Source organism: Pempheris klunzingeri, chromosome 5, assembly GCF_042242105.1.
Source record: "Pempheris klunzingeri isolate RE-2024b chromosome 5, fPemKlu1.hap1, whole genome shotgun sequence".
NCBI lineage: Eukaryota > Metazoa > Chordata > Actinopteri > Acropomatiformes > Pempheridae > Pempheris > Pempheris klunzingeri.
In genome coordinates this window covers 8,269,581-8,285,475 of record NC_092016.1, presented here as the reverse complement: position 1 = coordinate 8,285,475, position 15,895 = coordinate 8,269,581, and the positions used below count along the sequence as shown (strand labels likewise).

The window sequence follows — 15,895 nt, the reverse complement described above, 5'->3', positions numbered from 1 at the left end:
CGCAACCTGCTGGTAAACACAACCATTTCCTGCTGAAGGAGAGGCTGGCTGCTGTGTGCAAAGCATCCCAGGCAGGAGAACAGAAGCCAGCAACATGCAGATTTTAACCCAATTTCTTGTAAGAAACCCTGCAAAGAGGCTGACTCAGTGTCATTGATTTCCAGACATCGAAGGACATGGTTATTTGGAAATGTTATCACAAGTGCAGTGCACTGCAAATAACATTGACTCCCAAAATGATGTAAGCTGCAAGTCTTAATAGAAATATAAAGTACAGTATTTCCTTTGATTTTCCACCAGTGATTAAGGATAGTGTACAAGATGCAGTGCTTGCAATAATCAAATGTAATCACTCCTGCTTTGGCAGCAGCCCTTGAAGTTGCTCTATCTGTTGCTGCATCAATGATCTGCTCATTTAGAAGATGGCCTGCGCAGGCCTCTGGTCTGTCTTTGATATCCCACCCCCTACGTCTGGGTTTGTTAAGCAGTCAGATGAGGCAATTTTGCCTTTCATCTTTCTTTTTTCCAATTTCATTCTTAGCTGTCAGTACTTAATTAATGTTTTCGCAGCAATTTTGCAACCTTCATTGCCGATGACAGATATGCTGTGCAGCTATTTACACTATCAACTTGTTTCATGAAGCCAGACCTTGGCTCCTGGTCTGTATTCTGAGCGGTGGGACAGGAACCTGATGTGACATTTGGAGAGAAGCATCAGCTGTCATAGAGCACGCTGCACAGGAAGACTGATGCAATCAAGAAAGTTGTTTGTGATCATAATATGTGCTTATATCTAAAGAAAACTGCCATGCTCAAGCACTTGGCCTTGTCACTCATAAACGAATTGACTGGTTATAAGAAGTGTTCATTGTCATAAATCAACCTATAACTCCTGCTTGTGTGTAAGCGCTTTGGTGAATCTAAGAGTTATGTAATGAGCTGTATAAATACTTAGGGCTTACATAAAAAATTCAGTTCGCTTTAACGAGAAATTGTCTACCTGTGGCAAAGTGTTACTCTATCACCCAAGGTGGTTGTAACTCATGCAATATGCATGGAAGGTGAGTGTTCAATTGAAGCAAATCAATATTCTAAAAGTGAAAGAAACACAGAAGATGTGAAGGGCATATATGTCTCTGAGTTTATTCACGGAGGAGTGAATGATGAAATCTGTGGGTAACTGCTCCGTCCACACAGAACTTTGTAAAATTAAGGTTCATCCAGTACAACCAGATCAGGTACGAGATTGAGAATCTTCTGAGCTGCCTTGGATGGAGAGGAAAATGTTGGCTTCCAGTAATGGTCCTATACTGAAAATGAAGTATCCCAGTTTCTTTTATCATTACAGCACATTCACAAGTTTCAAAATGGAAAAAAGTCTCGACAACTGCACAAACTGTTTTTTTTCTCTTTTGTTTTTTTTTGTCCCAGGACTCAATGCATAGGATTATACAGTTAGAATACAGTATTTCAACATGTTTTACAAAGATTTATAGGGTATAGGAAACGAGAAATAAAAATAATAACTGCACAGCAGTAAGAAAGGTCATTTGTCGAGTATAGATAGTCATTTATCGTACACACTGTAGAATAGCTTAGAAACACAGGGCAAAAAAAATGAACACCGTTGGAACAATTTCGCGCTATATTCAATCTACATAGGGTTACCGGTTTGAATTCAGACTAATTTAGGAATGCCAGACATTTTCATAGGAAACCCAAATTACATTGGCCAATGTTTTACATTTATTCATTTTGGCCTTTTGCCTTAGCCACCAAAGTCCTACAAAGCACACGCCACAGACACCCAAAGGAAATGCACACATCAAAACTGCAACCATAAAAGAAATCATACTGAAATGTCTTCAGCCTATTGGCACGCAAAATGGCTGCTGCAGGGCATCTAGCATTTTAGACAGCACACAGAATATCACAAGTCCAAATACATTGCTGTGTCTATAGCACTATCGTCATCATAATCACCTAGGTTACCAATAGAATAATTTAGAAACAATATATATGCATCATCCTATTCAATAAGGCACATTTTTGGTTAAAGAAAGGCTCTGAAAGAAGCTTCTTGCATCAACTCTGTCAGTGAGAGAGGAGTCAGCAGTAAACAACAGCGGAGACAAGGATGGAGTCTGCAGTCGGCATGCAATTAAGATCAAAAGCCTCCCCTGCTGATTCCATTATACAGAGTGCCACTCTGCACTGCACTGAGTGGGCAGTGCCAAGTGCTGTTGGTCGTGATGCCAGGGTGCCATGCTGAGACGGCAGGCAGACAGGCAGGCTTGAGGTCTGTGCAAACCTCTCCCTAGCCAAGGCAGGAATCGTTAACATTCTGGGGTCTCTGAAGCTCGTTATGCTCCGTCAACTACACGCACCCATGATCAGATACAGGGAATACAATTAAATCATCTGTCAACAGCAAAACCTCTAATTTCTGGATGGAACTTAGTGGTGTTTAATGGCCCAAGAAATATCAAACCCTCATTCCTACCCTGTTGACACCTCGGCTCTGACATTGACATATCAATATTTCAATTACTATAACAATTATGTACATGATTGAATCTGACCTCACCAACATCATACAAAGGCTAAAACCACTGTAATTTGTTCAAAACATACCATTTAAGTACCAACTGCATTCTCTGGCAGGTAAGTAACATCAGCAATAGGCTATTTCATAGCTTTAGAGGCAGAATGCTTGATGATTTTTTGGAACATTATAAGGGTAATACTTAAAAAAAATGGCACTAAAAATCATGACCACTAACAAATGCATCAATCAATTTGAAAATGTCTCTAACATATTGCTGAATTGCTACTGTATGTGAATACATTTAGTAAGCTAATGTGAGCTAATTCTGACATTATTGCAGGGCTAATATGAGTGACATGGCTCCATGACAGAATAAAGCTGCTTCTTGCTGACACTTGAAAGTCATTTCATAGCAAATAAAAAATATTTGGAAATATCAGTCAGTAACTGAAATGTCTTTAAAAAAGTTTTGAAATGTCCTTCTCTGTGCTTTAGTTGAAGTGGAATGTATCATGGCACTGTACAATAAAGGGAGACAGACTGTGCTATTATCGACTTCCACAGCACAAATCGCAATCCAGCTTGAAGCAAATCTGAGTCAAAAGCAACAAATGTAACTCAAACATCTCTACTGGTGACCTGTCATTCATATGAGCCTGTACATTGCTAGATTAACCAGTGTCCTTGTGAGGACCCTTTGGTCTCTGTCAAAAAAGCTCAGTGAAAGCGCAGGCTCCAGTGTGTCACTGGGTATGGGGATTAAAATGACAGAAAGCAGGCGTCCCTTCGCCCTCACGCCTGACAGTAGGCATCCTGTGTGTGCACACACATTCCCGTACATTCACACACACTCAAGTTTAGCATCGCACTCTCTTGTTCATATGTTGTACTTCACACAGACATCTACGCACACACAGGCTAATAAAAACACTATCCGCACCACAAGGTGATCCATTTAAAAAGATAATTTTTTTTCCTTATAAAGCTTTCCGCATAAAGACTGCACGATAAAAAAAATATATAATACAATTCTTAAAACCTTTTCTACACAGAAAGAAATTGAACATCTGATTATCTCCTGTGCCAGTGCTCCACAGAGGGGCTTAATTCTCAGAGAGAGGTCTACCGCACTGCATTGTGGGAGCAATATTCAGTGAAGCATGAGTGAGCGCGCAGACCTTTAATGTCTGGCAAGTGAGCTTTAAGGCGTACCTATGACAGTGTAACCCATCATTTTCTTCCCCTATTTGCTCTCTATCTGCATTTCCTTAGTCCCTGTTGCTCCACAGTACAGAAAATTGTCCCAGAGCCAAGTAGTACAATACACACACCCATATGAGTCCCTTCTCACCTTTCCTTATTTCCATGTTTTATTCTCTAAAAGGAGAAATAAGCCCCTGTAGTCACTGGCGGTATCCTACCATTCCTCTCCTTCCCTCCCTTCCCTTCCCTTCCCTTCCCTCCCTCCCTCCACTCGGTGGGTTAGAGATCAGTCACTTTGTTTTCCAGGGCGGCTGCTATCTGCTGGAGCCGCAGGGTCAGCTGTTTAGTCTGGGCAGCTGGGTCCTCGTCTAGGGATGCGATGATCTAAAAGAGGGATGGAAGGTGCGAAGGGCAGAATGAGGGAGAATGAGGGAGAAGTCCGAAATAATAATCAAAGAGAAGGAAGAGGGAGAATTATGCAGAGGAGGGCAAAGGAGGAATGTCGGAAAAGTGACGAAACAAGGACAGGGGAGACGGATCGAGAATGAGCACAGGACAAAGAGGAGGAAAAAGGGTGGAGAGTGGGAGGAGAGGATGGTGTTATTTGACATCAACGGTCACGTCATATAAGCTGTTATTGTTTGTGAGCCCCACTTAGGGGAGACTGACAGCCCCATTTGTTTATCCAACTTGTTCATTAGGTTTTGTTTATCCCCTTTTCATGACCTCAAGTGGCAATGCACAATGGACGCTTAAAAATCAATTCCCAGAGCAATTTTCCAATTCACATCCCACAGAAATGCTTTCAATTAAAATTTCATACAGTCACTCTTCTGGCATATCAAGAGTGAAGAGAGAAAAAAGGAAAAGCAATAATATAGTGGGCAGTAGTGCATTCAGTGGAATAGCCTCCTTTGGGTGCGATAGGAAAGAGTAGGGCCTCTTACCCCGTCATAGTATTTGCTGGCGTACTGGTAAAGCTGATGGAGAGCCACTTGTGTGTTCAGTTTGTCCGTGTGAGACTGGAGAACAGACAATTTCAAGGTTAAAGAGAAAATGTAACTAAACCATAAAAACAGCAATCAACAATGCATCTTTTCGGGGTTAAAAGAAAAAAAGAAAAATTCAACTTGTAGAGGCAATAATAAGAAAAGGAACCTTTGCAGAGAGGCATATTATTTTATTGAAGTTATAATCCATAAGATTTTCATGGTGGCGGAGAAAGTGAAACACCGTCCGACGCACAAGGGATGTTGCAGGTAGTACTCAAACAAAATGACCATTCACTTTAGTTTCCATCCAAATTTAGCACAACAATTAACCAAATTTCAAAAAATACTATTAAAACTACTAAATTCCAGTCTTCAGTGGAGCAGAGGCTTCAGCAGACATTGAAGTCTCATGCTTCATGTACATCACGATGTATTCGCCAAATCTGTTTTCATTGCACTTTTGTCAACTTTTCCACCTCGGCCAAGTGTAAAAAGTTTTCTTGCAATATTTTAGGTTGTTTTCTGAAATTCCGGCATTTCCGCATGCAAATTGAAAATCTGCATAAAAGCAGGTGGCTGCAAAAGCACTTAGCGACCTGTTAGATGAAGAATTTCAGATGACAAGCTGCCTTCTCAGAAAGGCAACCAACTCCTGTTACTGTGCACTGTTGTTTTGTGGAAAACTACTCACGCTGGGTGCAGTATGAAATCAGATCCCATGATGGAGTGATGAAAAAAGGCTGAGTATTGACAGACAAACAAGGTGACAAGGTGGCTGCACAGTACGAAGATACACCAGTTGTTTTTCTGTTGTAAGAAAAACAACTGGTGCATCTTCGTACTTCGTTCGGCTTTTCTGACAAAGTAGCTGCTCAAGGAGTGCTGCTCGTTTGCTGTTACCACGGTAACCACAGGTGTCACCAAATGTCCAAGGACTGAAATCTTGAGGATTATAACTTCAATAGCAGGCTAATCTAAGTGGCACAGAAATTGACAGCTGCGTTTCTCACCCGTGACACCTCTGCCAGATGAGTGTTCATGTCCTGGTCACTGACGGACACCATCTGCCTGATGCCCTTGTAGTAACTATGCACACACACACACACACACACGAGAAAAGAGGTGGTAATCAAAACATTATGCAATTGTTATTGTAAAATCTTGTCAAGACGCATTCTAAACCAAGATTAAGAGCGTATTACAAAGGACTGATAAGACTTACTCATCCACCATCTTCTTGTAGGTGGAGATCTCCTTTGCATAGAGTAGTTTGTTACTTGGAGAGTCCTAGAGACAAAAAGTGGACAAAATGGTGAAAACAATGGCACTTAAGATTGACAGAGCTTTGACATTCCTCTTTTCACTCCTTTCCGCTTCTCATGTAAACCACTTTGTTCTCGTCCTCCGTCTTTTACTCCCATCTTTCCTCTAGCTCTTTCACCTCATCCCTCCCCCTCTTCTCCTCCTCCTCCTTCTCGTCTCCACTCACCCGGCTGAGTTTGTGCTCGCTCTTGGTGCAGGCGTCCATGAAGGTCTGGGCGATGACAGAGAGCGAGGCGTCCACCACTTCAGACACGTGGACGTCAAAGGTGAAGTGGGGATTCTTGAGGATGTTCACCCAGAACCGCAGAGGAAGGCTGCCGAAGAAAAACGGCAAGAAAGCAGTCTATTATTGCGGTTGTTATCATTATTATTGCTTCAGAAGGGGGGGAAAATCTCATCAAACGCATTACATCTATGAATTCATTTGAATCAGGGAGGCATTTCATGTGTGAGAGCACTTGCCTGAGGTGCAATTGAATGCAGCACAAGATAATGACAGGGCTGGAGAAAAGCCTCTCTCGTAGGTGTCAGTTTATTCAGAACAATACCTTTGACTGTCACTTAATATTACTATTTCATATGATACTGACCTCCCTGCGAATCATTGCTGTTAAAAGAAAATGAAACGAAAAAAAAAAAAAAATTACCCAGAAGACTTATTTCTTAATAACAAAAGGGATCTATGGGAAGCAACAGTCAATGATGCTTGCCTAATCTCACAAATAGTGATTAGAAATGCTACAGTAACACCAAAACTTTGACCTTTTAAGTTCCCGTCCAGCTTAACAACCTAAAGCACCGATGAACATTTGCTCGTGTAGTCTCGCTAATTTCCCTTCTGAACAGCAAAAAAAAACACAGTCCATACACTTTCCAACCTTGTGTCAGCTTGTGAATTCAAAAGAAAAGTAGAGTAGTTCCCAAAAAAAACTCTCCTCCCTGATCGGTGCGAATGCCCCGCCATCTGAGACATGAAACGCACACCGTGTAAAATTCAAACTGGTTTGGCAATATCTCCAGGGAATGCAGCAGTGAGGATACAATAGAAGCACAAAAATAGCAATGTTGCTATAATCACAGAATTAAATTAGCTTGGGACATAATTACCATGTTTGTTTGTTGTTGTGCCTCATACACACATTCATATTTAATACATGGCCCTCAGTTGATTTGATAAACAGAACGGGTGGATGCAGAATGTGGTGTGGAGTGTAGTAAGTAATTAAATCGCTCATCTCTTGTCCTTGTGTGGGTGCTCTCTTGCCAGCCCAACGTCAATCACTGGCATCTACATGCAACACGTCGTCTTGTATGCTTGAGCCTTAGCCGACGTGACACTAATTTATGCACTTAAATGTCACATGGGAGCAGGGGGATTTCAAATGCAAACTAAGAGAGCTGAAATTGTGCATTTGTATTCAGCTCTTTCTGAGATAAGTTTTTTTTCTTGGAGAGTTACTGTATCGCAGGCATTGTGGTGTTGGTCAGACTCAGACGGTTGCATTTAAGTACTAATTTGAGGGAGGGGTATTTCCATTTCATGCGACTTTATACTTCTACTCCAGTATATTTCAGAGGGACATATTGTAAATGTTGTCCCACTACATACACTTGACGGATATAGTTTCTTCTTTCAGACTTTAAAATATTTGGTTTTATAATATATTTCCCTCTTAACTTCTCAGATCGTTTCATTTCTTCACTGTTAGACACCCAAAGAGGTAAAATGATCCTATATTTCAAAAGAGAGCTTGAGATTGAGATTCCAGACAATGATTTACATTCCACTTACATAAAGGATCTGAGTACTTTGTCTACCACTAATTACAGTGCATTCAAACGAGGGCGACTAGCAGTGGCTTGCAGTACTTTTACCTATTAGTCTTCCAGATATGGATGGTCTCCTCATCCACATTGTTGTGTTTCAGCGCTTGCTCATCCAGGAAGTCAAAGAAATATTTGACTGCCGGCGGCACCACTGCCCCGGAGCACAGCACGCTGCGGAAGAAGTCATCCACAAACTGCTGCAGTGTTCCCTGAAAGGGGCCACAAATAATGTGAGACAGAGTAGAGATTGAGAGCAGGGCCAGAAATATCAAAGCCCTGAGACATAGCTATTTGCATACAATGTGAGTGTGCTATAGATATTTAGGCTTATCTGAGAGTATTTTAACATTTTCTGCCCCATCCAAACCTAGAAGTTGGCTTTTTAACTGAAAAGCAAAAATTTGCCACAGTCTTTTGTGTAACTAACTAACAAATGTGTGATTGAGTCAATGATTCTGTCTTCATACCTTGACAGAAAGGAGTCGTGTTAGATAGATCTCTGTAATGGCTTTGGTCATCGACTTGTCCTTTATGCTTCCTCGTTTAGATTTGATCTCATCCAGTTCGTCTGCTGGCCTCACCAAGTGAAACACCTTGTCATCTTCCAACAGAGCATTCCCTATTGGGGAAAAACAACTCTTTAAACCGCCTTTTAATAATTGTACTCCTTATTTATTCATGCACATCTCCACAGAACACATTCAGATGATAAAAATGGAGGGTGCATGCCAACTGAATTTGAATGCAGAGAGAATATTCAAGTAGAAATGATAAAGAATAAACTATTCTAAAATGCATATAAAAAGGCGGAAGATAAAAGTGCACTTCATTTCAGCATAATCTAAAAGTGTGCTATACATAAAAGAGGATGTATTAGCATGTTAAATGAGAGTAGGGATTGTTGACAAAAGCCCTGGGGAAAAGAAACAAAGGCAAGCATTACATTCGTCAGTACACACCTGATCTATGTTTGTTTTGGTTCAACAAGAATGTGTTTATGTGTACAGTATATTGTATTTAAAAGACACATACGCTCTTCGTGGTTTTCCTGGTTCTGGTCATAGTTCTGCTGAGTGTGAAGCACTCTGGACAAGACTAATGTGGCGTTATCTCGCACCTGGAATGAAAGTCGTTTGTTAGACAGAAAATACAAGCACAACAATACATACTTACTTCACACGCCTTGCATTTAATAGGTACTGTGACTGAGGTCAGCAGTCTCTTTTAGTGCCCCAGAACTAATTCATAATCAATGCGATTGAGTGGACAGCAACAGTGGGTCTTTATTGGGGTATTTACAGGCCATTTTCTTTGGCGTCAACCCTTTATTGACCCTACAAATACTGTGATTAGCACTAGTCTAACACAGCCAATGAATCTATAGCAGCAAGGCAGTCTACTAAGAACGACTGCAAGACATCAGCGGGTAGGATGAAAAGAAGAGAAATACCTTTGAAAAAAGGGGATTTAAGTGGCTGAAAAGCAGGACAAGAAGGGGATATTTGTGAGTGACCTTTGTTTTCTGAGGATCAATACAGTGCCAAGAAGATTTAGTGGCTTTCTGTCGCCATTGAGAGCTGACAAGAGCAAAGCCAGACCAGGCATTATCAACTGCCAGGTGATGAGAAATGTGGCATGGCAAAGCATGTTGCTAAACTAATGAATGCAAACAATATAGAGAATCTGCAGTCTGGTGCTTTCTTGGATTCTTGATTTGTGGAAACAAAGATATTTTTTGTAAATGTTCCATCTTGCTCACATTCACTAAAGATACAACAGCTAACACATTTCATAATGCTTAATAACCCTGCAGTAATGGGGTGTTTTTTGGTCACCATCATCATATCATAACATATCATCACCTTTTTAAGCTGATAAGGCAAAGTGGTAGCAAACAGTTGGCTATTCACACAACCAGCACATATGAAGCAACATATCATTGTCATGTTATTATGTTTCTGTCCAAACAATGAATGCAAACCTATTATAACTGTGTTTTAACTCTGTTTTTGGTCTCTACCAAAGAATCTATATATCTATAGCCTCTTTAGCTGCTAAATGCTCCACTTTGTTCACCAGCTAGTTCCTAATAGTCTATGTCTGCTGTTAAAGACTAGAGAGTTATGGAATAATTCAACTTTTGCTTTCTGGCAAAAACTCAGATGAAAATATTGATATCACTTTCCTGCCCAGCTGTTAAAGATAAAGCTACAGCCAGCAGCAGGTTAGCTTAGCTTAGCTTAGCTCAAACAGGATCCAGCTGGCTGCTGGCTGTGGATTCATATAACACATATGAAAGTGGTATCAATCTTCTCATCTAACTCTTGGCTAGAAGGCTAATAAGTGCACTTGCCAAAATGTTGAACTGTTCCTTTAAGAACTGACAAGACATTATGAGAGACAAGAGCAAAGCCAGACCAGGCATTATCATATATTCATACTCTCAGTGCACTGCCAGATTCTTTTAGCTAATGCTGGCATGTCGTTGTCACGATACAATTCAGAAAAACATGTTTTTAAACATGTCAACGTGTCTGCACATTGATTTGACAAGTTGCAAAAACTATGAAATTGATCGAAAACAGTTTTGTGGTATTAAGCCTCCAGTCAATCAGATCATTATCTAATGTCTGCTGATTTGTATATGTGCAGCAGACATAGATTTCACACACGCCACCATGACACAAGATGCACGGCTCAGCCTCTGACTGAAATGGCGTGAAAATAGGCAACCCCTTTCACATCCGCACGCCCACATACAGCTATTTACTTCCCCTCTGCCTACTCACATTCCTTGCTATTTCCAGTCTTCATTTTTTTTTTTTTAAAACATGTTTAATCAGGACACACAATTTTGTCAGTACTCACGTTGTAGTGTGCCAGGGTGTTGATGCGTCTCCACCTGCCCTCTTTCTGGGAAGTCAAGTCCAGATCTGACAAAATCTGCCCCGTTGAGCCCGGGCGCCACTCTGTGGTGAAGGAAAAGGAAGAGGAAGTTGAAGATGATGGAGGTGCACTGCAATGTTTGACAAATTGTTACCATACTTATTTCTCATTCCTGGTTGCATTTATTTCATGACGGGCCAGTATTACCCTAAGGTTACCATGTAATATTGTGGCCTTAAATAAATTCAGCTACCCCTCCTTTTTATCTGCCTGTCTCTCTATCCTAGGCTTAATTGACACGCATGAGTTCATTTTGAGAGGAGAAGTAGCAGATCCATATTTTCAGAATAATTTCAATCTAAATCTAAACTGTGATTTGCACCCTTACATTTTCAGTTTAGAAAAAATCCGACACCGCTGCAGACCTGAGCTCAACACCATCTGCGACATATGATTCATTTACAAGTACCACCAAATATAAGGGGGTTATCTCTCTGATTCACCATGAAAGAAGACGGATCTCTGCTTATCTAAAATGTATAAAGGAATGAGATCTACAGCATGCGTGGGAATACGATATGGCTTTGAAGTTAGAAAATGTCTATAGAGCTTTAGCCTTTCAAGTCAGTCCCCAAGGTTTCTGACTACAGTAGCAAGTAAAACTTTGTTTAGGGATGGAGGCTTTCTTCGTGTTGCTGACACTGAATAAGTTCTCATTCTCAATGAAGCTTTTCTTATTCCACAAACACAGAGAAGGAAAAAGGAGTGAGATCATCATCAAAATAACCTATTAAATTAAGTTAAACTTGAATAAATAATCCATTGCTTATTGGGACGAATGCATTCTGATTTAATTAAAAATGCATTTCAGTCAGGACTGAAATAGCTTCTCCATTTTGACATCCTCACCATTCCCTGTAACCTTTACATTATTCATCAGTATTAGACATTTCTACTTCAACTCATTCTCCTCTTACGTGGCCCTCATTTACTCACCCAGTGTGACACTGTCGACCTTGGGCCGCTGGGAATATGGCAGGTTCCTGTACACCTGCTCTATGATCTTCTCCTTCACCTGAGAGATGGTGTCACAGTTCAACACCTTGACAGGCGTCACATCTGGCCCCTCGCCCTGCACCAGCACTTGCAGGGTCTGGCAAACACACACATACACAGACACAAACATGAAGCCCACGTGGTAACAGTGTGTGCAGACAATGTGCACCTACCATAGACTGTGGCACCTACACACACAAATGACAAATATGCAGAAATATTCAAACATGGCTAGAGCACCCAGCCACCCACCCATAATAGCAAACCCACACGCCGAGTCCCTCTGTCGGGATGTTGTTGTCATGGCAACCGGGCTTCGGTAAGTAAGTAAGCACACACGCACTCCTCTGTGACACCTAAGGGGATGCCTGTCACCTTGGCCAGCTAATGACCAAGGCTCAGCAGGAGCAAACTCTGACCCACCTCGCCTCCCCCACTCAGTCACTCTGTCAGAAATAACTAACTGACCGCTCGACAGATCCAAACATGGGGGCAGCAACCCTCATAAGGCTGTCTGCATTTGTGGTGAATGGGAAAAGCACGCTGTGAATTAAATCCAATAGGAAACACTCTGTCTGGCTGTGAAATCTAAGCTCATCGTGTTTTTTCTCCCTCTGTAATTCAATCACAGAATGCGATCCATCACGGTGGGAGACGTGTAATTCAGACTAATTTGATAATTGTCCTCGACAACGCCATTACCCATGGGTCTTTTTATTTGTGCTGACTTTAACAGAAAACAGCTGTGTTCACATTAGCTTCCATTATTGAAACACGATACCAAAGCGAGACACACAGGCTTTTCCTGACTCCCGAAAGCTACCCAAATGGATACAGAGCAGGTGCAGGTTGCAAGGTCGACAAGGGTTTGCGGTGGTGGCTTGTACTCTATACTTGTACCGACTTGTAGTACTTTCACTGATTCCGTGCATTTCACTGCTATAGTGGAATGCGTTGCCTGTGTCGTTTTTAAGCCGAGAACATTGACACTGAAAATGGATGTCACACAAAAGCGGGCAGTCGCCTGTGGGGTTTTCGGTGGTTACCATGGCAACTGCACTGTGAGTGTGTGCATGTTTGTGTTTCTCGCCAGGCACAAAACGCCATGCAATCTCAAGGCAGTGTGTGCAGTTTTTCTGAGTTTCTGGTTGTGTTTGTATGGGGGTCTTTGTGTGTGTTTGTGTGTGTTTGTGTTGGGGGTGGGGGGTGTCCATCCATCTCACCAGGACAGAGTACTCTACATCGTCGCCCAGCAGGCCAGTGTCGTTGAGAGTGTACTTGGCTTTCTTCACTCTAGCGTCCACAGGCCCTTTCTCGATCTGGTGTTTGATGGCTCGGAACAGTTTGTACAGGGGCTCGCCTGCAGAGTCCTGGTACAAGCACACACACAAACACACACCCACAAGCACACAAAGCCAAGAAGTTGTCTCAGATGTTGTCAAGAAGCTAATTGTTGTGATTAGCAGTTTAGAAGACAGATAAATGCACATTATCAATACTGAGCACTAATGATAGAAAAAGCCTGTAGTTTGATGTTGTAGCATGTCATTATACACATTTTCTACATAAGCAATTTAGTGATCACACAGAAGAAAAATCAGCACTGAATTCATTAGCAGTTTAAAAAATATATATGTTGAGGCTACCTTACAGTACAGAAACATATTAACACATTTCATTTAATTCATTTTAAGTGACCAAAAATGTTACCTTCAAAAACTGGTAAAGGCAGATAGACATCCAATTACACAGCATCCTTTCCACCACTGTCTCTGATCTGATAAAACACATGACATGAGCAGTTTTTAAATTTATTGTAAGAGTGAAATGTAATCATTTCGCTGTATTAATGTATGTCAGTATTTTCATATCATGCAACTTAAATTCTGAAACCTGAAGTTACCCTGAGAAATAATCACTTGGCCATAATGGACAGTTTCATTGTTTCCAGTGTGGAAAGTTAGGCTACTAAAACAGATTACAAAATATGTGAAAACAAATGGCAATGTATAATGTTTTATTTTTATGCCTGTATACTGTGTTTTACCTTGTTGCCAGACAAATTGCCTCTTGGGATCGTAAAGTTAAAGTTCGAAGTTGAATATAAGGTAATACGTGTTTTGGACCATTGTTATTGGACCCTCTACAAAATTTTGAAACACTTTCTTAAGACATCTACAAAATGTCAACAAGGGATATTTCTGCACAGCTTGACATTGTCAGGATTTTTTAAAATTCAAAAGTCATGTCGGTGGTCACTTGACAGATCGTCCATCCTAATGTCAGCTATCCACTGGTGTCGCCCGTTGTTAGCTGCTAGCATGCCTAATTAGATATCTTGTATATAGGGGGGCCTGTGTTGGCACAATGGCCTAATCAGCATAATGAGCCTCTCCATTGGGGGATAATTAAGATGTGTGCTTGCATAACAGCCAGTCACAGCGTGCCCAGGCACAGCAGACAGTTCAGATCACATAACCCCCTCCCAGCAGTGATGAGCGACTGTACTGTCAGACAAGTGGGCCCTGCTGGGGGAGGGAAGGCAGCCATCAGTGGATGATCTGACCTTGACATGATCATTACAGTGAAGGAAAAAGTAAAGAACAAAGACCGCTAAAATTGGAGACTCTTTTCTGGAAGCTATTTACTCAAATCATCACTTGAATGTTTACACACTCTAATACTACAAAGGACTTATGAGATGTTGCCAATGGAGGAACCACTGAGCAATTAATATTAAGAAATATCAGAGAAAAACATCCACAGTATTTGACAAGTTCCTAAAAATACCAATTAATTTAACAATAATGAGTCATAATTTCATGCCAATCACAACATTATTTTTAAATGACTTTTAAATAATGCATAGCTAATCTTTGTAATATAAGAACCGATCTCTCCTCTTGGTGAAAAGGGTAATTATTAGAATAGAAAGTGGGTCACATTAGATGTTGGCTAAAGGAGTGCAGGTGAATTACACTTTAGCTGATGGAAGTTGTTGTGATCAAGATTGAGAGGAGCTTATTTATACAAAACATTAGGGTGAGTGCCCCTTTTTTTTTTATTAGAAATGTCCACTGACAAAGGATTACGACCTTAAGCAACTCACAGAAAGCCAGTGCAATTTGTCTAATGTATTCAGGGAAATTAAAAACATTTATGGACCAAAAGCAATTTTTAGCCTTGGTCCATTTGTCAGAAGCTGTAGGAACAGAAGATGAAGAAGAGGGCAAAAGAAGAATCATCAAGCACTTTGTGCTGGGAATCCAAGGAAGAAAAAAAACAGAAGGAGAAACAGAAGGAGGAGGAGTGGAATAGATCAAGCAACAGTCTGGCTCTTGATAGTGGACTACAGTAGTCAGTGTATAATTCAACAGAAAACATGGCAACAGAATGAAACAATCCTCTGTCTCTTGAAGTGAATCCCAGTCCTCCTAAAATGTTAAAAATCCTGCTGCCAGGGTTTAGATATGGGGAGATTCTGATTATAGAGCTGAGAAATAAGGACCGCTGAGGGTCTACTGCCACGCTGGCAGATCTGTGAGGATGAACTACAGGACAGCAGTGTTTCCAACAAAATAAATTAAATAAACATCAGCATGTCAACATGCTCTCAATGACAGTGCTTACACTTTCTAATTAGCTACAACTGAGGCTGATGTGAATGTCATTAGTGTTGGAGGTCACAAACCAAAGTATAGGTAAATCCTGACCTGATGATGGTGACTAATGATTGACCAAAGTCAATGCATTTGATCCTGACAGGTAAGAGAAAATTTAAGGCAAATTCATCCTATAGATGTTCAAATATTTCACTCCATATGTAAAAACGTTGACCTGTTGGTGGTGCTAAATGAAAAGTCAGGGGAACACCCAAGTCAGTAGGATTCATGTGAGGAACGTTAATACAATATCTGTATAAAATTTAATGGCATTTCATCCAACAGTTCTGGACATAATTGGATAACAGACTAATATTGCTATACATAGAACTACTCTGCTGGTGTGGCTAAAAAGCCACCATGATAACTTAATTGTCATGATATCTTCGCTTTACAGA

General features: G+C 40.9%; 1 protein-coding gene across 1 annotated transcript in view; it reads right to left on the bottom strand.

The window, feature by feature from the left end:
- Positions 1–4,030: 4,030 nt before the first annotated feature.
- The window catches only part of plxnb2b (plexin b2b), a 115,205-nt gene continuing 103,340 nt past the window's right edge, over positions 4,031–15,895 (bottom strand). Inside the window, exons 26-37 of the mRNA XM_070830166.1 lie at positions 13,546–13,612; positions 13,059–13,205; positions 11,776–11,932; positions 10,762–10,862; positions 8,926–9,010; positions 8,361–8,512; positions 7,942–8,102; positions 6,233–6,380; positions 5,966–6,030; positions 5,754–5,829; positions 4,699–4,773; positions 4,031–4,135 (exon numbers count right to left, since the gene is read on the bottom strand). Coding sequence (XP_070686267.1) covers positions 4,031–4,135; positions 4,699–4,773; positions 5,754–5,829; positions 5,966–6,030; positions 6,233–6,380; positions 7,942–8,102; positions 8,361–8,512; positions 8,926–9,010; positions 10,762–10,862; positions 11,776–11,932; positions 13,059–13,205; positions 13,546–13,612 — 1,339 coding nt within the window. The remainder of the gene's footprint in view (positions 4,136–4,698; positions 4,774–5,753; positions 5,830–5,965; positions 6,031–6,232; positions 6,381–7,941; positions 8,103–8,360; positions 8,513–8,925; positions 9,011–10,761; positions 10,863–11,775; positions 11,933–13,058; positions 13,206–13,545; positions 13,613–15,895) is intronic.